This window comes from Gorilla gorilla, chromosome 1 (assembly GCF_029281585.2).
Source record: "Gorilla gorilla gorilla isolate KB3781 chromosome 1, NHGRI_mGorGor1-v2.1_pri, whole genome shotgun sequence".
Taxonomy (NCBI): domain Eukaryota; kingdom Metazoa; phylum Chordata; class Mammalia; order Primates; family Hominidae; genus Gorilla; species Gorilla gorilla.
In genome coordinates this window covers 51070802-51095521 of record NC_073224.2, presented here as the reverse complement: position 1 = coordinate 51095521, position 24720 = coordinate 51070802, and the positions used below count along the sequence as shown (strand labels likewise).

The window sequence follows — 24720 nt, the reverse complement described above, 5'->3', positions numbered from 1 at the left end:
CAGAGTGAGACCCTGTCTCCAAAAAAACCCACAAACTGTATAATGGATGGGTCAGTCTGACATCACCTGAACCCACTGAAAGTGGAACAGCGAGGCATGATGTGCCACATGAGATGATGCCATCTCCACAGCTCCGCTTATGAAATAGTCCTGTCAAAAAATAAATAAAAATCTGGCTGGGCACGGTGGCTCACACCTGTAATCCCAGCACTTGGGGAGCCCAAAGCAGGTGATCACCTGAGGTCAGGAATTCCAGACCAGCCTGGCTAACATGGTTAACCCCGTCTGTACCAAAAAATACAAAAAATTATCTGGGCATAGTGGTGCGTGCCTGTAATCCCAGCTACTTGGGAGGATGAGGCACAAGAATTTGCTTGAACCTGGGAGGTGGAGGTTACAGTGAGCTGACATCATGCCACTGCACTCCAGCCTGGGCAACAGAGCGAGACTCCGTCTCAAAAATAAATAAATAAATAAATAAATAAATCTATCTAAATTTATTCAAGCCTCCTAGCTCTTATTAGCTTACAGGGGAAAAAAAAAAAGAGGACAAAGAGGAGTATCTTTTTATTTTTTGTGGAGATGGGGTTTCACCACATTGCCCAGGCTGGTCTCAAACTCTTGGGCTTGAGTGATCTGCCTGGTTCAGCCTCCCATAGTGCTGGGACCACAGACGTGAGGCATCTGTGCCTGGCTCAAGAGGAGCATCTTAAACACCACTCTGAGGATACGGTCAGCCAAATATAGAATGGGGGCAATTCTGTAGGAAAAATTATTGTTCATCAATAAGTAGCACTGAAAGAATAGAGGAGCCGTTAGAGATTAAGAGAAACCTGAGACACACAGCAACTAAATACAATTTGTTTATCTCAGTTGATTCCTGATTCAAACCAACCAAAGAATTTTTGAGGCAACTGGAGAAAACTGTCCATGGACTGGATAACTGATAAGGAATTATTGTATACTTTGTGGGATATCATGGTATTGTGATCAAGTTGTTAAAAATTTAGTCCTATTTCTTAGAGACACATACAGAAGTATATACAGGTGAAACTAAATTGTCTGGCACGAGCTTTAAAACTACCCTAGGGGATGGGGGAAAGGGAAAGAAGATGAAACAAAGCAGCAGAATGTTAATAACTGTTGCAGCTTGGTTCTTTATATCTGGCTCCCTACTTGTGTATATTTGAAATTTGCCATAACAAAAAAGTTAAACGTAGAACATTTTTAAAAAATAGGTAAAACAAGCCCTTGCACAGGTTATTAACGGAACTGAACTCTTGGGAATTTAAGGAACTGGAAGGCCAGTCGAGGTTGGAGGCATCGGGATGATGGCAGGGCAAGGAAGACTCTGAGTTTGACCTGGACCTGGCACGAGGGTGGAGGAGAGGGGAAGGGGCATGAACCAAGGCACAGTGGGGTCAAAAGCCTCATCGTGCACATGCCAAGTACATTCCCTATTCCCACGCTGTGGGTAATGGGTGCTTGTTCCATCTCCTGGCCACACTATGGGTTTTTTTTTTTTTTCATTTTTTGAGATGGAGTTTCACTCTTGTCACCCAGGATGGAGTGCAATGGCACGATCTCGGCTCACTGCAACCTCCACCTCCTGGATTCAAGTGATTCTCCTGCCTCAGCCTCCCGAGTAGCTGGGATTACAGGCATGCACCACCACACCTGGCTAATTTTTTATATTTTTAGTAGAGACAGGGTTTCATCATGTTGGCCAGGCTGGTCTCGGAACTCCTGACCTCAAGTGATCCACCTGCCTCAGCCTCCCAAAGTGCTGGGATTACAGGCGTGAGTCATCATGCCCATCCCTACTCAGGGGTCTTTTAGAAGGAAAATGCCACCATTGCCCCACACTTCAGACTCTTTCTGACCCCCTCTCCCCAACTCCCAAACCCCCCAGTCCAAGGTGCAGCACAACCCCACCCAACTGGCAATTGACACAAAGAGTGCTGGTCTATGCCTCCACCTGCTGGTGGCCACTGGGAAGTGAAGCTGTCAAAAGCCAAAGGGCTCCCTGAACTGAGAGTTAAGAATGTTGTAGAAAGATCAGGTCTTTCCCCCTCATAAAAGAAACACATGCCAATAAACATATAAGAAAGCCTTTAATTTTGTCACCATAAACATTATACTCTGATTGCTCACTTACAGTATAAAATATTCACCCCGCTAAATAAATAAGACGACATTATTGCAAACGGCACTTAAACCCCCCTGAGAGATAAGACCTCCCTTAGCTCAGGCAGGGGGTGCTCCTGAGTTTCTGTGTGAGATTCCCCAAGCACAGATATACTCTGGGGGCTGAGATGGACAAAGGCTTGGGAAACCGCACTTTGTGCTTCTGGTCCTGCAGTAGCTCCAAACAGGGCTGTGGAGCCGGTGGGGAAAGTTGGGGGTAGGGGAAATTTTGGGCAGTGCCTTCATCAGCCCAGTCCTAGAGAGAGTAGAGGGGAGTGGAAGTGGGGGGAACCAGGCTGGGCCAAGAGAAGAGGGGTGGTTAGGGAAGCCGTTGAGACCTGAAGCCCCACCCTCCACCTTCCTTCAACACCCTAACCTTGGGTAACAGCATTTGGAATTATCATTTGGGATGAGTAGAATTTCCAAGGTCCTGGGTTAGGCATTTTGGGGGGCCAGACCCCAGGAGAAGAAGATTCTGGCAATGATCAGCCCAATGACCAGCTATCTCAGGGGACCTGATTGTTGGGGATCCCCCACCCTACCCAAATATTAGACACCAACACAGAAAAGCTAGCAATGGATTCCCTTCTACTTTGTTAAATAAATAAGTTAAATATTTAAATGCCTGTGTCCCTGTGATGGCAACAGAAGGACCAACAGGCCACATCCTGATAAAAGGTAAGAGGGGGGTGGATCAGCAAAAAGACAGTGCTGTGGGCTGAGGGGACCTGGTTCTTGTGTGTTGCCCCTCAGGACTCTTCTCCTACAAATAACTTTCATATGTTCAAATCCCATGGAGGAGTGTTTCATCCTAGAAACTCCCATGCAAGAGCTACATTAAACGAAGCTGCAGGTTAAGGGGCTTAGAGGTGGGAAACCAGGTGACTGAGTTTATTCAGCTCCCAAAAACCCTTCTCTAGGTGTGTCTCAACTAGGAGGCTAGCTGTTAACCCTGAGCCTGGGTAATCCACCTGCAGAGTCCCCGCATTCCAGTGCATGGAGCCCTCCTGGCCTCTCTGTATAAGTCCAGACTGAAACCCCCTTGGAAGGCCTCCGGTCAGGCAGCCCTAGAGACTGGGGAGAGAGGAGAGGGACGCCCCAGCCCCCAGCTGTGCAGCTACGCACCTCAGCAGCACAGGGTGGCAGCAGAGAGCCACATTACTTTGGCAGCAACAGAAACTGGCGGCCAGCCAGGCAGCCCCAATGGGGCTAACAGGAGGGGGGAGCTGGGACCCACTGAGGCAGGCCCTCCACCCCAATGTGCTGGAAGTTTTCTACACTGAGTATTTGGCCAAGTCGCTCTTGTCAAATACTACCTGTGTAGCAAAGTAAATGGCGACCAGACCCAGGCCTGCGGCAGACACCATATAGGCAGTGACAGACTGGCTGAGCTGGACGATGGAGCCCATAAACAGGGACGGGGCCACCTGGGACAGCAGGAAGGCACTATCCAGGATGGCGAGGTCCAGGCAGATGCCCCGGCCCGGAACCACCCTGGCCTCGGTGGGCTCACCCACCACCACACGTACGGAGACATCACAGGCAGAGGCCCCGCAGAGTGCGGGTGGAGGTGGGAGCAGGTCACTGCCTCCAGCACCCACGTGTCCATTAGGGAAGGGAGCTCCAGGCTTAGGGCTTGGCAGGAAGCTGGTCATCAGGCTGTCCTCACTGCTAGCACCTCCAGTGTCCCCTCGGTATTTGGGCAGGAACACCTAAGGCAGAGGGGTGAAGAAAAGGGAAAGAGGACAGGTGTGTACCCAGCACTGGCACCACCCCAGCTGTGAGAACAGACCCTTGCCTCCATCCCAGGAGCAATGGGACTTCATGAGAATCAGGAACAGGAGAGAAGATGGAGACCCTACTTGGTCCAGGGCTAACCAGGACCCTTCCTCAGGAGTGGGAGAAGGGTAACGGGGTGGGGCGGGGACAAATGTGAACCCAGAAGTCTAGGTCTCCTCTAGCCTCTTAGAACAGGTAAGAGGCAGACAAACTCAATATCACAGATCAGAGAGAACAGAGCTCCAAGGTAAGGAAAAGACACAGGGGGAATGAAGACGGTGGTAAGAGATGCACAGAACTGAGGAACAAAAGCCAAGGCAGGGCCCCTGATGGCCCAAACCCCACGCAGGCTCTCCTAACCTTCCTTCCTGCCTGCCCTCCACTCCGACATCTGGAAATCCTCATTGCCCGGTGCAGAGAAGCTCTGCCTCTCTGGGGTCCCAGATGCCACTAGGGTAGCTGCCCTGCCATGAGCTCCCTTGTCCCCAGCCTTGGGGCAGGGAGAATCCAGTAGACCCCAAGCAGGAGGAATGCCCCTCTTCCCACCTCCCCCCAGCCCCAGCTGTGCTAATGTTGAAGGCTTCTCACTTCCTTCCTGCTGTCTGACTTAGATCAGAGTGACTGGTCGACCACCATCCCCCCAACCCCTGCCCTTGATGGCCCAGAGCCTCCTATTTAAGGACAAGGCCAGGTCTTATCCAACATTGTCCCCATGCCATAAGAGTTGAGTTGGCTGCATTTGCGAGGTGGGAGCCATGGGAGAGCTCAAACCTGACACCAGGGAAGCCCACGGCTCACCATGCAGCTCAACAAGTGGGCAAAGGAACAGGCAGACAGCGTGCAGTGCCAAGTCTGCCATCAGCTGCTGTTAGGAAGGGGCCTCTGAGGACTTCTCCTCCCTGCCTGCCACCCCAGGAATGTCCGCTGAGCTTGGAGTCTGGAGTGGTCCGAGGACAGACATGCTCCTCCATCTGGAGAAGATGGCTAGCCCCAGAACGTTCCCTGGCACGACAGCACACACTCAGGCCTGGCCGCTGATGCCAGCCCCCTGCCCCCAGCCCAGGCAAGCAGAAGAGTGAAGGCTGAAGAAGGTTATCAGTGGGCTAACAGGGGTCTCAGGGACCAGGCTCTCCCAACCAAAACCTTAGCCCCTCCCTCCATACCTCTCATCCCTGCAGCTACCTACTCAGTTAACCAGCCTCTCAGCTACGAACTTACCTACTCCTCTCCTCAAGTGCTACGAGACGCAGGGGCAGGTCTTCCCTATAGTCTGAGAGCTCTATGAGAGCAGTCCTGCATCTCCTCCTCCCTTGGGACACCCCAACTTCATGCCCCTCAAGGCAGAGTCCAGCACCCAGGTTTGTAGCTCAGTGAGGTCAGTGGAGGGGACAAGGATGACCACACTGCCTGGGTTAGGTGGCTTCCCAAGGAAAGGGGCCCCTGGAGGGGCTGGTTAGTGTAGGGCCAACCAAGGAGGAGGTCCCCACAACTTACACAGTGCCCAAGTGAGTGGGTCAGGCGTCAAGCTCAGATATCTGCCACAGGGGAAGGGGAAGGAGGAAGGGAAGGAGGCAAAGGAGGGACGCAGGAAAAGAAAAGGGAATTAGACAGAAAAGAAAAATAAGCCAGAAAGAAAGGGGGTAGGAAGGAGCCTGCCCCATCTCAGAGACCAGAGTAGGATACAGGCTAAGTCAGGTTGCTGCTCCCTGAAGAAAGGTGTTGCTAAGGCCGGACCATTCCCACTCCCATCTGCTGAGGCTGAATGGCCCAGGGGTCATCTGATTCAGCGCCCTGCCTCTTCATAGAACAACCAGCCTAGAAGCCTAGGGCTCCTGCTGGCCTGACCCTTTGGGATTCCCACCAACGTATTTTGCATTTCCTGCAATCATCCATTCAAGTGCTACACAGTCCTGACCCCAGGAAGTCATTCCCAGAATCTAATCTACACTCTTCTGCAGCCCAAGCCTCTGGCCCTGGGGCTAGGATAAGCTTCTTCTCTGATTCAAAGAAGCATTCTCCAAAGTTGCTTGCCAGATACCAGGTTCTGAGCTAGTTGGCCTCCCAAAAACCCAGACCACCCCTCCCACCCTGACTCCACCCACGGGCCAATGAGTACCTGCTTCTCCCGGTGGTAGAGGGAGGCCAGTGTGTAGGGCAGGATCTGCAGAGCTGAGAAGGTGAACCCGGTGAGGGCGGCTGAAGCTGTCACCACGGCCACACTGTGGGACAGGCATGTGGCACCGGCAGCCACAGGGAAAGCTGCCACACTGGCCAAATAGACTGCTCGAGTGCCGAATCGCTGCACCAGCCGGTCCATGACCAGAGAGAAGACCAGGGAGATGGCGCACTGCAGGAACAGCCCCAGGCTGCCCATCCGAACGCCTGCAGAGGGAGAGAGGCCATCAGACAGGGCCTGGGAGGGAAGGGTAGGAGCAGTCTCGGGGAGATGAGAAGGCGGGACCACAGGTACCTGCTGCACGAGACCGGCTGTGGACCAGCCCTGCTCCCCAGCACCCTTCCCCTTTCTACCTGTAGCAATGGGAGTCTAGGTTCTTCCACTGACCCTCAGAGAATGTGGGCAAAGCCCCTTGCTGAAGGCAGAGGAAGGTGGTCTGAAGGTTTCCTGGGAGTCTCAGCTGTGGGGACAGGCGGGTGAGAGGGAACACAAAGACAGCTGGCCATAGGCTTCAAGACGCTTCTAGGACGCCTGAGCTGGAAGGCGCTGGTGAGATTATTTGGAAAGTCGTTGGGGGGAGCAGAGGGCACACTGCAGCTGGAACCAGGCAGATCTGAAATCCAGCCTTGACTCCTCCACTCCCTCTAGACTTTGAATAAGCTCCGCCTTTCCTTCTGTCAAACTGGGGCAATGACTCTGATCAGACTCCTAGCGCAGCCAGAGGCCTTCCTGAAACTGCAAGCAGAGATGTTCCACACCCATGAGAAGCCGTGTATGCAGATGGGGTCCATCCCCACTTTCCTGACAGAGAAGTCGGGGCCAGGATGGAGAGGCACCAGCCCAGACACAGCCCCGAGTGTCATCTCTGGTGGGCGGCTCCCACACCAGCCTCTGCTGGCTGCCAAGGCCTTACCTTCATCATAGTGTCTCCGGGCCTCGGTGCCCGGCTCAGCTCTGGGCACGCCCTGGTACAGCCCCTCGCCCACGAAATCCGTGTAAAACAGCGTGAAGGTCATGAGTGCCATCCAGCTGCACAGCTCAGCCATGAAGAGCCGGCGCAGGGTGCGGGGCATGCGGCAGCACAGCTGGTGCAGCCGGGGAAGCAGGGCGCCCAGGTTCCGGAAAGCCAAGCGGGCCCGGCATGGACAGCAGTGGGGCGGCAAGGAGGGGGCCGACAGCCCTTCTGCTGGCTCGGTGGGGCCCAGCGCTGCCTCCTCAGCCACCAGCAGTGTGGCTGCTACGCAGGTGAGGAAGATGAGGGTGAGCAGGCCAAAGAGGCACTCCTCCTGGGTGCCCAGGTAGGGGGCCAGGGCACTGGTGTCCCAGTCAATGGCAGGCAGGAGGTAGCCCAGGCAGCCCCCAAGACTGATCATGAAGGCATAGACAGAGTAGGCCTGGCGACAGTGGTCCGGGTCCCGGAAGAGGTCAGAGAGCAGGGCCTCCAGTGGAGTGAAGCACACCTGGCCACAGAAGTCCAGCAGCCCCACGCCCAGGATGAGCAGTGCCAGCTCCAGGGGCCTGGGATCCGGGCACAGCAGCCCTGCTAGCCAGCCAGCCCTTGGGATGAGAAAGAGGCTCAGCAGGATGCCCAAGGACAGCGCCCAGATGAAGGGCCGGCGGCGGCCATAGCGTCCACGCCAGTGGTCACTGGCTGAGCCTAGGAGCGGGACACAGACCAGGCCCAGCACTGGACCAATGCCTGCAAGAAGGGAAGTAGTATGAGTCAATGGCTGGGACAAGTAAAGGGCAAGGGGAAGGGGAACCAAGCTCCATGAGAAGGATGGAAATAACATTCCGTACTCGACACTGTGCTACGTCTTCACGGGGATGCTGTAATTTACTCCTCGTAACACAGGCATTACAGATGCCCCCATTTTCAGATGGACAAACTGAGGCATGGAGCAACTAAGAAGTGATACTTATTCAAAGGTGCAGACCTAGGGAGGGTAAGAGGCAGCGTTTCAACAAGCAGTGTGACTCCAGAGCCTGCAATCCTCACAGGGGCCCCTCTTCCTGGGGGTGAGGGGTTGTCACACAGTGGTTACTACTTGCCTTCTGTGGCTTTTGTAGAATTTATCTGCAGAGTCAGGAGTCCGCCCCTTGTCCTAGGGGTAGGAGCAAGCCCCGGCTGAGAGACCTTGATGGAGTCCCAGCTTTACTGTTCAGCTGCTATTTGGCTTTGGCTAAGACTTACCTAACCTCTTAAAAGCCTCTGCTTCCTTCTCTGTAAAATGGATCACCTCAAATGGTGGTTGTAAGCATTAAATGAGATAATCGCTATAAATTATAAAAGGGCTAGCCAAAGGTTAGGAGCATTTCTCCAGCGTCTCCTATGAGCCAGGCTCTGTGCAGGACCAGGGATCCAGAGGTGACTGGGGTATGTCCTTGGTATTCTCTTCTTTCTCTTGGTGTGCCCCCTCAGCCCAGGGTCACCCTCCTGCCCAGCAATGCCTTCCCAGCAGACCACCTCTCCCTCCAAGCAGCTCCCAGGGCAGAGGTACTCCTGTCCCACATCCCAGGTGGCACGTATCTGGAACAGGAAGGAAGGAGGATGTAGTGACTCACCCAGCACCATGGTCATGAACTTCTCCTCTACCCCCACTTCCAGCAGCAGAGGCGGCACATAGGTGATGCCTGCGGCCAAACACACCTCCAGGCCAAAGGTTAGCAGGTTGACCAGCAAGAGCTGGGCTTTCCGGTGCCGCAGCAGGCGGCTCACCCACAGCCTCTGGACCATAGTGGGCCAGGCGGGTAGGGCTCAGGGGGCCGTTCAGGCACTCCAGAACTGCTTCGTCTCGGCTCTGCTCCAGAAGCTGCGGCCTCTCCTCCTTGCTGCCGCCAACTGCCTAGGAATCAGCCAGGCGCCCATTTCCGCCAGCCCTTTGGTGCCGGTCCAGCTTCTCAGCCCATGCTCAACACCTGCTGCTGTGGGGCACCTCAGTGGGGACACGTCTCATCACTCAGATCCTAGAAGGGCGGGGCAATCACAAGCACACGGGGTGTTAAGTCCTGGGAGCCAGGTCTCCACGATTTGCTCTAAATTGTCTGGATCCTGATCATTCACAGGCTGGCGACTGGCCCTGTCACCGAGGTGCCACCCCCTTCTGCCCAGTCAGGAAATGCATGTTAATATTAGCCTAAGGCTGACATAATTAATAAGGTAAATATGATTTTTTAAACCTCAGCACACTCCAGAGCCAAACAGATGTTGGTTATTCTCTGTTTTGAAAAATCTACAATTTCCCTTCCCTGTTAGTATTGGGGAGCGGGAGGGAGCAATCAAACCAACTGAATTTTTAGTTGCCCAGCTATCAAGGTGCCCCTGGAGACCCTCTGCCAGGCCTGGTTTGTTTGCTTTTGTCTTTCTACTCCCCAAACCTGGGGTGTTCAATTCCCCTTTGTTAAGAGTAACACTTCCTATTCTGCATTGCTTGGCCATGAGCCACATTGCACCACAACCCCTAATCCCAAAGACCAGGATGAAGGGGAAAGGGAGGAGAGGCTGTTTTGTTGGGTTGGGTTTTAACTTAGAGAAGGCTCCCTGGGGTGAGCCTAGGCCTGAAAATCTCTCCCTTGAGTTTCTCCCTGAGTTCAATGTTCAAGGGGAAGAAACAATCCCTCAGGTGGCCGTCCAACTGTCATGGGAGAGTGGAGCCGTCCCCAGGTTCTAGCTCACAGGGGCATGAAACCACACCACCTGGCAACACCTGTAATGATACCAGTGACTCCCCCAAGCTGACAGGATGCCCAGCCACTTCCAGGGCAGCCTTTCTGTGCTCTTAAATGGCAGAGAAAGGAATTTTTCTGTGCTCTTTTTAATTTTCAGCAGAGAAGTCCCACACCCCCTTCCTGCTAGCCCTGCCTCCTGTGCAGAAAGAACCATCCTGTACCTCCCCCGCCAAGCAAGCGGTCTCCAAGTCTTGCTTCCCGACAATACACCCATTGCAGTATCTAAGCCTCTGCTTAGAAGTGACTATGAAAAGCTGGGTGTTGTGGCGCACGCCTGGAATCCCAGCACTTTGGGAGGCCAAGGCAGGCAGATCACTTGAGGTCAGGAGTTCAAGACCAGCCTGGCCAACATGGTGAAACCCCGTCTCTGCTAAAAATACAAAAATTAGCCAGGCATGATGGCAGCTGCCTCCACCACCCCCAGCCCCTACTCATGCCCTCTGCCAATCTCAGCACCTCATTATAAAAGGCACTTCAACTTCTCTTATCTTTTCATACAATACTAAACCCCATGGGGCCTTGCATATTACAAAGCGTGTTGTGGGTGCTCTGAGCTGTGCCACAGAGAAATCAGCCAGGACTGAGTGTGGTGGCTCATGCCTATAATCCCAGAACTTCAAGAGGCCAAGGCAGGAGGATCACTTGAGCCCGGGAGTTTGAGACCAGCCTGGGCAACACAGCGAGACCCCCTCTCTACAAAAAATTTAAAAATTATCCAGGCGTGGTAGTATGCACCTGTGGTCCCAGCTACTTAAGAGGCTGAGATGGGAGGATTGCTTGAGCCTGGGAGGTCAAGGGTGCAGCGCGCAGTGATTGGACCACTGCCTCCAGTCTGGGTGACAGAGGCAGACACTGCCTAAAAAAACATCAGATGGCTATCAGTCCTGGGTAAGGTCTGTTCACTCCACCACCACCTTCAGGGGCTTTGCAGCTGGCAGATCATGAAGGAAGGGAATTGAGATAAGGCTGGGCAACCAGCAGCCTCCTCCACTAAATCCTGCTCAGACTCACCCTTTGGGATGGGGCACACGGCCTCCTACGGAGGTGGCATGAGAAGGTGTGTAAAATACTGACCCATACTGTCTCCAAAAGGAAGGTGGAAGGCCAGACCTCAGTCTTAGCTGTCATAGGTTCAACTTGAGCATCTCATTGCTGCATTTCCACAGTGCCCCCAAGAAGGAAAGCAGGAGACAGCACAGAGACCAAGAGGCAGTGCTATCCAGCCTAAAGGAAGGGGTTCTGCGGCCAAAGGCTTCCAGCCCATTCCACTCCCCACCCTTGTTCTGGGAGGGCCCTGAATGCTAACCTGCTCTGGGTTTTCAGGAGACCAGGTCCTCCCTGAGCAAACAGAGACTTTGTTAGACCCAGCCTCGCCTATAACCTGCACCCATTCTCTAAGTCCTGGCTGCTCCCTATTGTTTAAAATAAATTGCAGGCCAGGCACAGTGGCTCACATCTGTAATCTCAGCACTTTGGGAGGCTGGAGTGGGATGATGGCTTGAGGGCAGGAGCTTAAGAACAGCCTGGGCAACATAGCAAGACCCTGTTTCTACAAAAATAAAAATAAAATAGGCCAGGTACAGTGGCTCATGCCTGTAATCCCAGCACTTTGGGAGGCCAAAGCAGGCAAATTACCTGAGGTCAGGAGGTTCGAGACCAGCCCGGCCAACGTGGTGAAACCCCATCTCTACTAAAAATACAAAAATTAGCTGGGCATGGTGGCGTGCGCCTACAATCCCAGCTACTCGGGAGGCTGAAGGAGGAGAATTGCTTGAACCTGGGAGGCGGAGGTTGCAGTGAGCCGAGATTGCGCCACTGCACTCCAGCCCCATGACAGTGCGAAACTCCATCTCAAATAAAAATAAATACATAAAATAAAAAATAAAAAAATAAAAAAATAAAAATTAGCTGGGCATGGTGGCATGCACCTATAATCCCAGCTACTCAGGAGGCTGAGGTGGGAGGATCTCCTGAGCCCAGGAGTTCGAGGCTGCAAGTGAGCTATGATTGTGCCAGTGTTCTCCAGCCTGGGCAACAGAGTGAGACCTGGTCTCTAAAAAATAAAAAAATAAAAATAAACCACAGCTGTCCAGCAACCATTAATCACCCCACCTGCTTTGCCCCTCCCTTAATCCAGTTCCCAGGCCCCCCAGGAATTAGCAGGATCCTTCTTAGCCCACATGGGAAAAAGACAAAAAGAAAGAGGTAAAGAGAAGAGTGCCCCCCACCATCCTCCTACAGCCCAGATAGCTCATTAGTAGCCTCCCCCTTCCTGGGGTGCCTTTCTCCAACGCCCCCCATCCCCACCCAGAGATTCTTTACCTGGTAACTTGGGGTTGGGCCAGGTGGGGAAAGGATTTGACTAGGAAGGGTGCAGGCTTCAAGCACCCCTGTATTCTTTGGTTGCAGAGTCTGTCCTCCCCCGTTTGAGTTCTACTCTGCCCAGCGGGTCCAGAGTCCTCTTGATACCCCCAGACTTTACTCTTCCCAGCCCGGAATTGCCTGAGAAGTTCCAAGTCCATAAGCACACACTACCCTCCAAAGCCCCCTTTTCTTATCCTTGCATGCTTTCCAGTACCCCAGTCCCTGTCATTTCATCCCTCCTCCAGGGTCTTCGGGCTAAGGAGACCACAGAGGACTCCTGAGCACTAAGTCCAGCTGCTCGCCATCCCCTCTCCAGGGCCGCCTTCCCTGGAGCACAAACGGAGGAGCCCAGCCTTTCTCAGTTCTCAGGCTCAGGGAGGTCAGAGAACAAGAAGTCTTTCAGTACCACTTTCCTGGCCACCACTCCCATCAGCAGCCTCAGGGCAAGCTTCTTGCCAAAGCTTGCAAGTGACAGATCAGTGTTGGAACCCCGCCTCCTGCCCCAAGTCTGCGGAACTCCCCCGTCCTCCTGGGGACAGGGTCCAATTCTCCCTTACACCCTCCAGTCTTGGAGATGCTTCTAAAATCCTCCTGCCCTACTACTCCTGGAACACTTTGGCAAAGACAAGATCAACCAGAAGAGCCAGCCTCAGAGCGTTCACCTGGCAAGGAGTGGGCAGGAAGAGGAAGGAAGTGGAGGGGCTGACCTCTCAGAAACGCAAGGAACAGGCAGCCTTCTAGGACAAGTCCCTCTCAAGTTCCAAACATCTCCCCTCCTCTCTGGGCCCAGCAATGGCAAGACAGCAAGAAAGCTGGAGGAAACCTAAGGCCTCTGGGAACCTTTCTGGAGCTCTGCCCCAGGTCATCCTTCCTCATCCTTGGGGGAAAAGAATCAAAACCCAGAGAGACCAAGGGCCCTGGGCAAGGTCAGTGAACCTGGATCCCCGCTGCACCCCTCCAGGTACTGGGAGATACATGCCCCTATGCATCCCAATATGTGACACCCCCAGGGCTGGCTCCCACCCCAGCAAGAAAAGGGGCTGGGAAATGTTTACCTAATGAATGAATGGCTAAGAGCAAGGGGTGGCAGTAGAAGCAAGGGTGAGGGCTTAAGTCCTCCTCCTCCCACGTTCTCCCCACACACCGAGGACTTTGCAGGCCCAACTCCAGACGGAGCAGCTCCTATGGGCTCAAAGGTGGTGAGTGGCTCAGATAAACCCTCCTGGACTGGAAAGCCCCCACTTCAGACCAGACCCCAAAAAGGGAGTTTTGGGGGAAATGAAACTGAGCAACAGGAACAAACTTGGCCTGAACTTTGTCCAAAATACAGAAGACAGAGTGGCAGAGAAGGAGGAAAGCCCACTCCCTTGTAGTCGCCCCAGACCCGAGCCCACTCCCTTGTAGCTCCCTAAGGGAAGGGAGGGTCAGAGGGGGATGTATAAAGAGGTCTTTGAGGGCTTTCAAAGGGGCTCCTGCCACCCCGCATGGCTGAGGTGGAGCTGGGGGAGCAGATTCCCTCTACTGACAGACAGAGGCCCGTGGAAGCCCAGGCTGGGGGCAGCCCCCACCTCGGGCCTGTGTCATGCAGCAATTCTAAGGCCTCTTTATGCAGGCCAGCGTCAAACCCCACCCAGGCACATCAAACAGCTGTAGCCCCCACCCTGACCCTGCAGGCTCAGCGACCCTGCGTGTTCCCTGCACACTCACAAAGACGCTCTGCTTTCTCCCAGGCTCCTCAGAAGCGGCTCCTCTCCCCTTCACAGCTACCCCGCAGCCCTCCCCACAGAAGGGGAAATCGGGGGCTGGTGAGGCACGAGGAATAATGACTCAGCTGAGGAAAGCGGGTGGGGTCACCCTGGGCCAACCTCCCGGACACACACCCCACCAAGGCTGCCCTGCCCCAGGTCAGTGAGATGGCAGAGAAGGGGCGACCCCAGCACCTTGCTCCAAACTGAGCTCTCCAGGGTCCTCTAGGTTGGGGGCAGGGAGTGGACCTCTCAGGTCTGGGGGTTCCCCAGCCCTCCTCCCCATTACCCACCCCCTCCTCGCCCCAGTCCCATGGGATCAATGCTGTCACCTTACCTAATGAAACCTGGCACACTGCACTCCCCACGAGCCCCACCCTCACGGCAGCTCCACGGGAGCCTTGGGGACACCCCAGAAAGAGCCTGCACTAGCCAGGAGACCTGGAAATGAGCATTCTTGTGAGACAATGAGCTCCCCATCATGACAGATCCCCTTTGTGAGGGGTGCCGTGTGCTTGGGCTGCTGGGGAGATGGTGGGAGGGACACGGCATTAGACAACCACGGCTTTGGTGACTCCCAACCCACTCAGTCTTTGATTCTCTGGGGCCAAATATTTCCAAAGCAGTGAGGGTCTCTGCTTTCCCCAGTCTTGCCCTAGAAAAAAACAGTGATTTGCAGAAAAAGCGGAGGCCCACGACTTCACAGGGCTCCCAGGGGAACCTGAGGACCCCACTCAGAATGAAGCCCCCCCACCTCAGGGACTCCTAAGAAAGAATAAGGGCCGGCAGTGGGACGGGGGACCCCAGCCCCATCCCGGACTTGCTCCCTGGTGCCTGCCTCCCCCAGGGCCTGGAGGCCAGGGATTTAGAGTTCGCCCTGCTGAGCTGCCTTTTCTTCACCGTTACTGGAAGCCTTCTGCTTAGCAGCTTGTCAGAGAGGGTGAGGGGGCTGCAGGCCGGGACACAAAGGGGGATTAGGGAGAAACCTCTCGGCCTGCAGAGTAATCCATCAAACTCTCTCCGGCTGCCAGCGCCGGCCCCTTCCCACTCAATTCCCCTTCCAGCTGCTGCTGGCCCCCACCCCCTCCGGCTCCTGAGCCCGTCACTTCGGGTAGCAAAGAGAATCCCAGGCCCTAGGGGGGCAGAGGGGGCACACCACAGACACTGGGAAAAGGGCAATGGCTCCCTCCCCCCACTCACCCCCAATGTGTGAAAACCCAACAGGTGGCTGTGGCGCGGTGGAGAGTGGCTTTTGTTGCCCTGTCTGAAACTCCAGTCCAGCTTTGGAAAGGAAACAAATGCCAGAGGAGATTGGGGGAAGGGGAGGGGAAAGGACAGAGGGGCAGTCCCTGGAGCCAGCACTGCCCTCCCCTCCCCTCTCCTACCCAGTGACAGGGATTCTGGGGCTGGCCTGACCCTCACCTTGGCCAGAGTCAGTCCTGGACAGCCTAAGCTAGGGCTGAAGCATGGGGACTCTCCCAAGGGTCACCTGGCAATCCCATGGTGACAGTCAATACAGACACACATTCTGACTCCAGGCACCTGGGCCTCCCAATCACACTTCGTTTCTGAGAACAGCTGCAACCCAAGGTCACACTGGGCATGCCCTCCAAACCAGGACCAGCAGTGCTCTTCAACCTGGAGCTCTCTTCCACCTGAGGGACCACAACCCTCTGAATCCTGACGTCCCCAAACCCTGGCAGACTCTGCAGGCTGACCTGGGTTTGGGTGTCTGCCTGACCTGGGTTTGCATGCCAGCTCCACCACTTATTATAATTGCATGAGCCTGTAACTTGACCTTCCCATGCCTCAGTTTCCTCATCCACAATGAACAACAGCAAGCCGGGCACGGTGGCTCATGCCTGTAATCCCAGCACTTTGGGAGGCCGAGGCGGGTGGATTACCTGAGGTCAAGAAGTTTGACACCAGCCTGGCCAAAATGGTGAAACCCTGTCTCTACTAAAAATACAAAAATTAGCCAGGCCCAGACATAGCGGCACATACCTGTAATCCCAGCTACTCGGGAGGCTGAGGCATGAGAATTGCTTGAAACCGGGAGGTCAAGGTTGCAGTGAACCGAGATCGTGCCATACTGCACTCCACCCTGGGCAACAGGGTGACTCTGTCTCAAACAAACAAACAAACAAAAAACCACAAACACACACACAAAACAGAAAAGAAAACGCACAATAGCAGCCAACATTGAGGTTATAATACATACTAGGCACTCTGCCGTGCGTCTTGGTCTTCCAACCATCCGATGAGGTGGGTACAATTAGTATACCCATTTTACAGGCACAGAAACTTAGATTAATACCACCAACTTCATAGATGTGGAGTGTGTTTGAGATACAGGATATGAAAGTTCCTGGCGGCCACTTCTTTGGTCGCCTCCTCAGTGGAGGAAGGGCTTTCTCATTCCCAAACAGGAGCGGCTGTGGTTAGGGGAGACCAACTACACTTTCTTCTCGGTTTCCATTCCCCCCCTCACCCACGTGCCTCCCCCACCGCACCAGCGCCTCTTTCAGCCCCTAGCAGCAAGAGGAATGCCAAGAATGCAACTGCCTCCCCAGGTGCTGGCCCCAACAGGTGAGGAGAGGTCACTGCAGCAGACCTGCCTGCTGGAGGAAGGCTGAGAAGGGAGGTAGAAGGTGGGACAAAGATCCCGCAGTTATGAGACAGCATGATTTCCATCCACAGGGAAAATGAACACAGTGGCTGACCCCTACTAACTGCCTCAGAGGCGTCTAGCGTGTGCCAGGTACTTTATATATTGTACCTTCTCTCTAATAACTCATACAATTCATACGCTCCAAATCCAAGGTAGGTGTTTAATATTCATATTCGAGACGAACAGCTCAGTCTCAGAACGTAACATGCCCAAGGTTGCACAAATAAACAGTGGTTGAGCAGAAAATTCGAACCATTTGAAAATGCTGGAAGGTGCTCTGAACTGGGAGCCAGGAGAGAGCAGTCCTGTTTCAGCCACTTTTTTTAAGAGCTGTGTACCCTAGACAGGCCATCTCACCTCTCTGGGACTCAGTTTCTACACCTGTAAAATGAGAGCTAATCTGGATAATGCCGAAGGTTCTTTACATCTGTGCAGCCAGGTGATCTCACATGCACCCCCTACCCCCGGCAGTTGCTTCTTCACGGGCAGGTACCCCCTAAGGGCTCACTGACGAGGCTACATGACATTCAGGAAGGGATTCATGTTCACCCTTGTGAAATAGGAATATAAAATCCCTACTTTGTATTTGGACTTTCATGGCCTCCTACCAATGAGTCAAGGGGAATGAGGTGGAGAAGGACGCCCCAGCCGCACTTACCCCATCCTTCACCTGCCCACACACTCTCAGGTACCAACACAGTGCCAAGGGTCAGCGGTCACCTGAAACTAAGTCGAGTAACCAGGACATCTGGGGGTAGAACTGCCCTCTTCCCTAGTCCTTCCCAGAGTTGGACTCTGTTCCTGGCAGAAATTAGTAACTGAATTCTCTTCTTGGGCCACAATAAATGCTTCCCTACAAGGCGGGGCAGCAGTACCAAGAAATTCCTTGGCCCAAGGTAGGGGAATATGAACATGGAGGGGGAAGAGGGAGCTTGGCACAGTGTCCAGGCCACTCGGAAGTTCCTTCCCCCCATCCTGCCTTTTCGTACAGCCCCTGAAAAGAGAAGCCTAAATGGCTTTCCTCCTACTGAACTTGAACTCTGCCAGTCAGCCAGGCTAGACAGCTCTCCCTGTCCATGTACAGCCAATCCTAGTCTTCCCTTTAGCCTGGCCTCCCTTAGGAGGTGAGGTATACAGGAAAGAGGCCAGGAGACTAAAGATCTATGCAAACCTACAGATGGGCAGCGCCCTGGACCAAGAGTCAGACCACGGTGCTGGTTCCAACTCTGCCATGTCCCACACCTCTAGGGTTTCAAACTCAGTGGCCTATAAGGCTTTAGTAGATCTGAGTCCTAGAGTCTGTGATCAGTCCCATTTATAAACAGAGGGCTCCAAGTCACACTCAGTACTCTGCAAATGTGTTCTCAAAAACAGTCACTCAGTGGTGAGCAAGGAAAGGGTAGGCTCCCAAAGAAACTCACTTTCTGATTTAAAGATCCCAAGCTTGCTGACCCTTGGAAGTATACCTCAGTGCATGCAACCTAACCTCCCCTAAGAGAATGTCAGACAGCACTGAAACCCACCCACCCACACCCAACACCACAGAGCCTCAATTGTGTATAAGCCTGCTGTGAAGATGCTGGGGACACAGAAACAACTGATCGCAGCTCCCTTTGGCAAAAGGGATAAAATGCAATCGGTGTGCAATGAGGTGGCACAGTGGCACAAGTGTGAAGATACAAATCCACGTGAGGGGGTGGGACCCAATGTGGGGGGCACATGCAGTTCTTCCAGAGCTTCCTAGAGGGAATGGCCATGTTGCTTAGCCTTGAAGGATAAGCAGGTAGCTACCACGCAATACAGGGGTGGGGGTGGGGGAGATCCCTTTTTCCTCCCTATCATAAAGGTCAGAACTGACACTTCTATAACGAAAGATATGGTAACAAGAGAAAAGCACAACAGGCTGGGCACAGTGGCTCACGCCTGTAATCCCAGCACTTTGGGAGGCCGAGGGAGGCATATGACTTGAGGTCAGGAGTTTGAGACCAGCCTGGGCAACATGGTAAAACCTCATCTCTACTAAAAATACAAAAATTAGCTGGGTGTGGTGGCACGTGCCTGTAATCCCAGCTACTCAGGAGGTTGAGGCAGGTGAATCACTTGAACCTGGGAGGCAGAGGTTGCAGTGAGCTGAGATTGCGTGACTGCACTCCAGCCTGGGCAACAGAGCGAGATGCCATCTCAAAATTGATGCTGTTTCAAAAAAAAAAAAAAAAGAGAAAAGCATACAAATTTATTTGATCATAGTTTTATATGACACAAGAGCCCTTAGAAATGAAAACCCAAAGATCCAGGGTGAAGTATCTTTTCTTTTTTCTTTTTGAGACTAGCTCTCATTCTGTTGCCCAGGCTGGTGTGCAGTGCACGATCTCAGCTCACTGCAACCTCTGCCTCCCGGATTCAAGCAATTGTCCTGCCTCCACCTCCCAAGTAGCTGGGATTACAGCCGTGTGTCACCACGCCAGGCTAATTTTTGTATTTTTAGTAGAGGTGGGGTTTCACTGTGTTGGCCAGGCTGGTCTCGAACACCTGACCTCAGCTGATCCACCCAAATCGGCCTCCCAAAGTGCTGGGATTACAGGCGTGAGCCACTGCGCCCAGCCTAAGTATCCATTTTTATGCTTAGGTTTGAGGAAGCACACACAGGATGCAGAAATGTGACCAGACAAAAATGGTATGAGCTAATGCTAATAGACTGAGTGGTGAAGCCCAGCAAGGCCTGTCCAGATTCTTCTCGGCCTCCCCATTGCCAGATTTCTTCCTCCCAGGAATGGGGTAGGACCCCTCTGCAATGAGGGCCTTATGACCTACTATCAAACAAGGCAGGTCAGATCATTTCTTGATCACCAGTTCTTACCTAGAAAGCCAGGAGAAAGAGTAATATTTTTAGGTTGTATGGCTGGCTTTGGGGAGAAGGGTTCTAGTTTCTATGACCTGCCCTGGAAAAGAGGGATTCGCTTTGGCCTGCCTCAGAAGAGAATAAGGGGTAAGAGACAGGAGATCAGACAGAAACTTTGCCTCTGAGGCCTTCACTTTGGGGTATTGTTTTCTGAGCCCCAACAGCAGAAAAGGGTGTATGTCTGTAAAACAAGGCCCTTGGAGCCTGGGACTTCTAATCACTCCCACCCCTCCTTTTGGTCTCTCCCCAGTGAGGTGTGCTGGAAACAATACCGGACTCAAAATCATGAGACTGGGTTTTGATCTCAGATCTGGGCTGGCTATCTGCGTGTCCCTAGATGATTCAGCATACCTCCGTGGGCACCCAAATAAGGGAATTCATCAGCACTAGGCTTGTTTTTGCTTCCAACGTGGTCACCGTGCTCCAGTTACTTCCCCTTCCTGGACTGCCTCTCCCCTCCACCTGAGCCCTGCCCAGCTCCAATCTCACACCTCCTCCACAGTCCCCTGGAAACCAAGCCGTCAAGTATCCCCTCTCCCTGCTAAATCTCAACTGCTCTAACCAGGCAGCCCCCAGGGTTGGAGGCTGCCCACGGTCCTCAGGGTCTTGGATTTGCAGTCCTTCCCCCCACTGCCATCCTCCCCACTAGTGCTTCAGCTCCTGGAAAGCAGGAAGCACAGGCCCTGAGAAGAGTAGGGACCCAATAGAAAGCCTATGGGTAAGGCTGAATCAGGATTCCCATTGGATGTGATTTTACCAGTGTGCCTGGGATCCAGGCAGGGCCACATTCAAGCTACCTGGGTGCTCCGCTCACTAAGGACAGGAGCCAGGAGTGGGAATCTAAATTGCCACATCCCTAGGGATGGGCCAGGCACTCCTAGCTTGAACACTATTTGCCAACTCAAAGTACACTTGAGATTAGCGAGGCCGGGGGCAGGGGGGCACACAGCGACCACAGGGGAAAGACAAGAACTGCTGTTGTGGGCTGGCTGCTCCTGAGGGTATCCCCTCTGGCTGGGCATCCTGCTATCCTGGATATGGTGACTGGGGGACTGTGGACTACAGCGCCAGGAAGTGGCCTCCAAACCCCTTCTTGCTGGCTGGTCCCCACTCCCCAGAAAGTGATCTCCAGAGGTAACAAAGAAGGGGAAAGGAACAAACATCTATGGAACACCTGGCGTGTGCAGGTGCTTGGCTGAATATGCACATCACGTTTAATCCTCACCATAACCATGCAAGGTGAATCTTATCTCCATTTTACAGGCAATGAAGTCAAGGCCAACAGGGGAAGCAGGCCCATGTCCAACATCAGAAGCAAGAGATTCCACAAGTCAGTCAGGGCTGGTGGCAAAACTGTGGATTTCTTCCCGTGGAGGGGAAAACACAGACCATGTAGTAGAAAAAAGGATTCAACAGGAAGTTCTGGCCAGGGATCAGGAGCATCCCGTGATGGCTCTGTCACCAGCTGCCCCCCTCCCCAGCCCAAGCAGGGACACTTAATACACTGGACAAAGCTCAACACTCCAGCTCTATTGCTGGGAGTCGAGTGGCATCAGTGTTCAAGACACTGGGCCTGGTACCAGCTGGTCCAGTCTCCACCCCTGCTGCCCAGCAAACAGGGCCACTAACTGTTCAAAGAAAGCTAGGCTGGGTTTTTTTCTGGACACCAAAGAACAGTGCAAAAGATCCTAAGGGTTGGGGAGGGAGGACAGAGCAGAATCCCAACTTCAGGGCACCCTCCCTATACAGTTTTCCTAAAAATAACAACAAATAACTGTTTGCATAGAAGGCTCTTAACTTCTCAGGATATACATTCATGTTCATGGTACCCTTTTCCAGCCTGAGGGGTACACTCTGGGAAGGTAGGCTAGGCAGGGGTTTCTGCACTAACTAAATAGAAGTCACACAGTAGCAGAGTAGTAGAGGAGAGACATGGACATCCAATCCTGCTGTGATCTTTGCACAGGACCACAAGTTCAACTGCAGATGCGTCCTTCGTAGCTTACATATAGTTATCTATGGGCCGATTCCCTTGCTAAGAAACTCTGGTTTCTAAGTGTAAACCACAATGATTGGCTCCATTGTCACCAAATAACAGCAGCTGACATTTATCAAGCTCTTTTTACAAGCAGCTGCTGTGCTCAGAGCTTTACCTACATCAGCTTATTTAATCCTGGAAATACTGTGAGGTAGGTACTATTATCCTCATTTTACAGAGGAGGAAGTTGAAACAGTTTAAATAACTTGTGCAAGAGGAAATCAGATTAAAATCATTTTGCCAAAGCTCAGTCTCTCAACGGACTCCCCAAAGTCCAGGAGACCTTGCTACCAAAGAAATAAGGTCTAGAGCAGATGTTTGTTTTCTGTTTTTTAAGAGCAAGGCCCAAGAGGAGAGTCCCAGGCTAGGCACTGCTGTCCATTCAGTCCCAAATGATCGATACAATATATAGTTGGTACTAACATTTATTGAGCACTTATGTGTCAGACACACAGTTTAGTATTCTATATACAATATTTAATAAAGCTATAATTTTTAGACTATATCACGTAATTATATGTTTATAAATTTTATGTCTGTTATAATCTACTTAACAAAGCTATACAGTAAGTATTATCATTCCCATTTTGCAGCCAGGGATACTGAGGCTTGGACGAGGTTATGTAATTTGCCAAGCTGGTGGAGCTCACCTAGTGAAGCAGCCAATATAGAAACTGTCTTTCTGGCCGGGTGCGGTGGCTCACACCTGTAATCCCAGCACTTTGGGAGGCTGAGGTGGGCGGATCACCTGAGGTCAGGAGTTCAAGACAAGCCTGGCCAACATGGTAAAACCCTGTATCTACTAAAAATACAAAAATTAGCCAGGCATGGTGGTGGGTGCCTGTAATCCCAGCTACTTGGGAGGCTGAGGGAGGAGAATCACTTGAACCCAGGAGGCGGAGGCTGCAGTGAGCTGAGATCGTGACATTGCACTCCAGCCTGGGCAACAAGAGTGAAACTTCGTCTAAAAAAAGAAACTATCTTTCTGACAGTCTGGGTTTTTATCCATGTTGACTTATCAGGCTGTGACGTCCAGATGATAGCACTTAAAGTCTTCAAGTTAACTTTACTTTGAATCTTCAGACCAGCCCTGCCCAGTCTGAGAGCTCCAGTTTGGGTAAGGGGAGAGCTGGAGGGAGGCCTCCACTACCCCTCCACCACCCAGTGGCCTGGAAGGGGCTCAGGAGACCACCAGGGATCACTGTCTACTCCTCCTCCTCCAACGTTATTCAGGGAGCCAGGAGGGATGGGGAAGTTCACCACACACTCCATGAATACATAGGAAAACTCCCCCAACACACACCCACTAAATTGGGGCCTGTCTGTCCACAGCTGTACATTCATCCACAGCTGTATTTTTATCTTCAAACTCATTCTGCTGACTCAAGCTGCATTTTCTGAGCACTTTCAGAACAACAGAGTCCTGGCTCCACGACAGGCCTGGTGGGAGGAGATAAGGGAGGAATGAGGGAATGGGACTGATCCAACAGAATGGCCTGCGACCTCAAATTGCGTCCCACTTATCCCCTACAATATGCTGCTCTATGGGTTTCCTCAGGCTTCCCGTCTAGCCTGGGCCTCCTGGGCCCTCCCACTCCCACCCCAATAGGCCAGCCTGTTTCCCAGGCCTCGGGCAGGTGAGTCTACACCAAGGCCGTCTCTGCTCTGAAAGGAGATCTACTAAGTGCCTCAGGAAAGGTAGTCCGAAGCCCCTAGGACCTCAACCCCACCCCTGAGCAAAGGTTCCAGGACCCCAGCAAGGGTCACTGCGGGCCCTGGTCAACTGGCAATGCCCGGCTGCAGACTCCAGGGCAGCAAGACAGCAGCTGGGCTATTCTTAGTCCCTGCTCCACCGGGACCGGGTCTGTGTAACAGCTGAAGGGCGAGTCCTCACCAGGTACCCATCATGCCAAACCCCTCCCTACCCCCAACTCTAGCCCCTTGGAAAAAGAGGAAGCATAGGGAACACGCCCTGGGGTGGGGAAAAGCTGAGCAGGTCCAGAGTGTCTGTCAGGAAGATGGAGGCTGATTCAGAGGTCAAGGGCAAGAGCAACTCACAGGACTGCAGTGCCTGGGGGGAGCGGAAGACTACAGGAAGGCCTGACCCGCACTAGGGAGAAAGCATGCAGGTCCCTGGGGCTTTTCCAGCAAGCCTGCCTAGGCCCAGAGCTCTGAGAAGCTGCACGGGATGCCCAGGTACCACCACATCACACCTGTTTGCCGTTTGCAGAACTCTGTCCTTCCCCACCTGAGACCTGGGAGGCGAGGAGAAAACAGCGGCCTTTCTCTCCCCAGAGGGGGAAACTGAGGCTGAAAAGGGGACACAGTAACACACACACACGGTCCAGTCCCAACTCTGTACCCAGAGCTCGCCCCAGTTCTAAGTCCAAGAGCGCTCAGTCCCCTTTCCCTCTCTTAATAACTCACTCTTCCTCAAGAAAGCCGGCCCGGGCCTGAGCACCCCGCGGTGCCGCGGCCGTCGGCCCCCGTCCCGGCTCCCACAAGTCCCGGACTGTGCGCGCCGCAGTGACTCATCCTGCCCCTTTCCGGTGAAGCCCAGACAAGAGAAGAAAATAAACGCAACTTTCCAAAGAAAAGTCTGACGCGGGAGGCTGCAACAGGAGCCAGCGGTCGGTCCGCCAGCCGTCGGCCCGGCCCGGCCCGGGGCTCCGGGGAGGGGCTGCTCCCCGCCCACACCGCCGCCCCGCCTGGGACAGCGCGGGCACCTCCTGCCTGCCCGCCCTCCGCGGAAGAAAGCACAGCTCAGCGGGGACCCGTGCAGGCGCCGGGCACTCGGCACCCGCCCCGGCAGAGCGTGTGGGACGCGCCCTCCTCTGGGATTCGCGCGGGGCTCGGCGCGCAGCGCCCCGGACGGCCACGGCGCGGCCCCATCCCGCGGGGCGCAAAACACGCGACACCGCGGAGCTCGGCCGTGCACTGCTGCTCCCTTTCCCGCGCCGGGACCCTCACCCCTGGGAGAGGAGGGGGCGCCCTCCTACCTGGCCGAGGCGCGCGGCTGTCACCCGGAGCCAGCGCGTGCAGGCTGGTTCCCGCCCCCCTCTTCCTTGCCCCCCACGCGCGCCAGCCGGCGGCTTTTAAATCTCCAGGTTACTCCGCGGGGGGAGAGAGCAT

General features: G+C 53.7%; 1 protein-coding gene across 6 annotated transcripts; it reads right to left on the bottom strand.

The window, feature by feature from the left end:
• Window positions 1-2099: 2099 nt before the first annotated feature.
• On the bottom strand, window positions 2100-24720 carry SLC45A3 (solute carrier family 45 member 3). Of its 6 annotated transcripts, none has more exons than XM_031014200.3 (5): window positions 24588-24720; window positions 8708-9109; window positions 7056-7841; window positions 6083-6348; window positions 2100-3899 (listed from the first exon to the last, which is right to left on the bottom strand). In XM_031014200.3, exons 2-5 carry the CDS (start codon window positions 8877-8879, stop codon window positions 3462-3464), a joined length of 1662 nt encoding a protein of 553 aa, XP_030870060.1. In that variant the 5' UTR covers window positions 8880-9109; window positions 24588-24720; the 3' UTR covers window positions 2100-3461. The 6 variants fall into 6 exon arrangements, with proteins under 6 accessions (XP_030870060.1, XP_055225674.1, XP_004028307.1 ...); XM_055369699.2 differs by having other exon boundaries at window positions 7056-8672; window positions 8793-9109; window positions 24588-24669; XM_004028258.5 differs by lacking the exon at window positions 24588-24720 and adding an exon at window positions 24016-24227.

Excerpts from the sequence above, each read along its gene's own strand:
- SLC45A3 (XM_031014200.3), bottom strand. The coding sequence starts at position 8,879 with ATGGTCCAGAGGCTGTGGGTGAGCCGCCTGCTGCGGCACCGGAAAGCC. Across the intron at positions 7,842-8,707 it reads GTTCATGACCATGGTGCTGG|GCATTGGTCCAGTGCTGGGC; the intron begins GTGAGTCACTAC and ends CCCTTCTTGCAG. Across the intron at positions 3,900-6,082 it reads TCTACCACCGGGAGAAGCAG|GTGTTCCTGCCCAAATACCG; the intron begins GTACTCATTGGC and ends CCTCTGCCTTAG.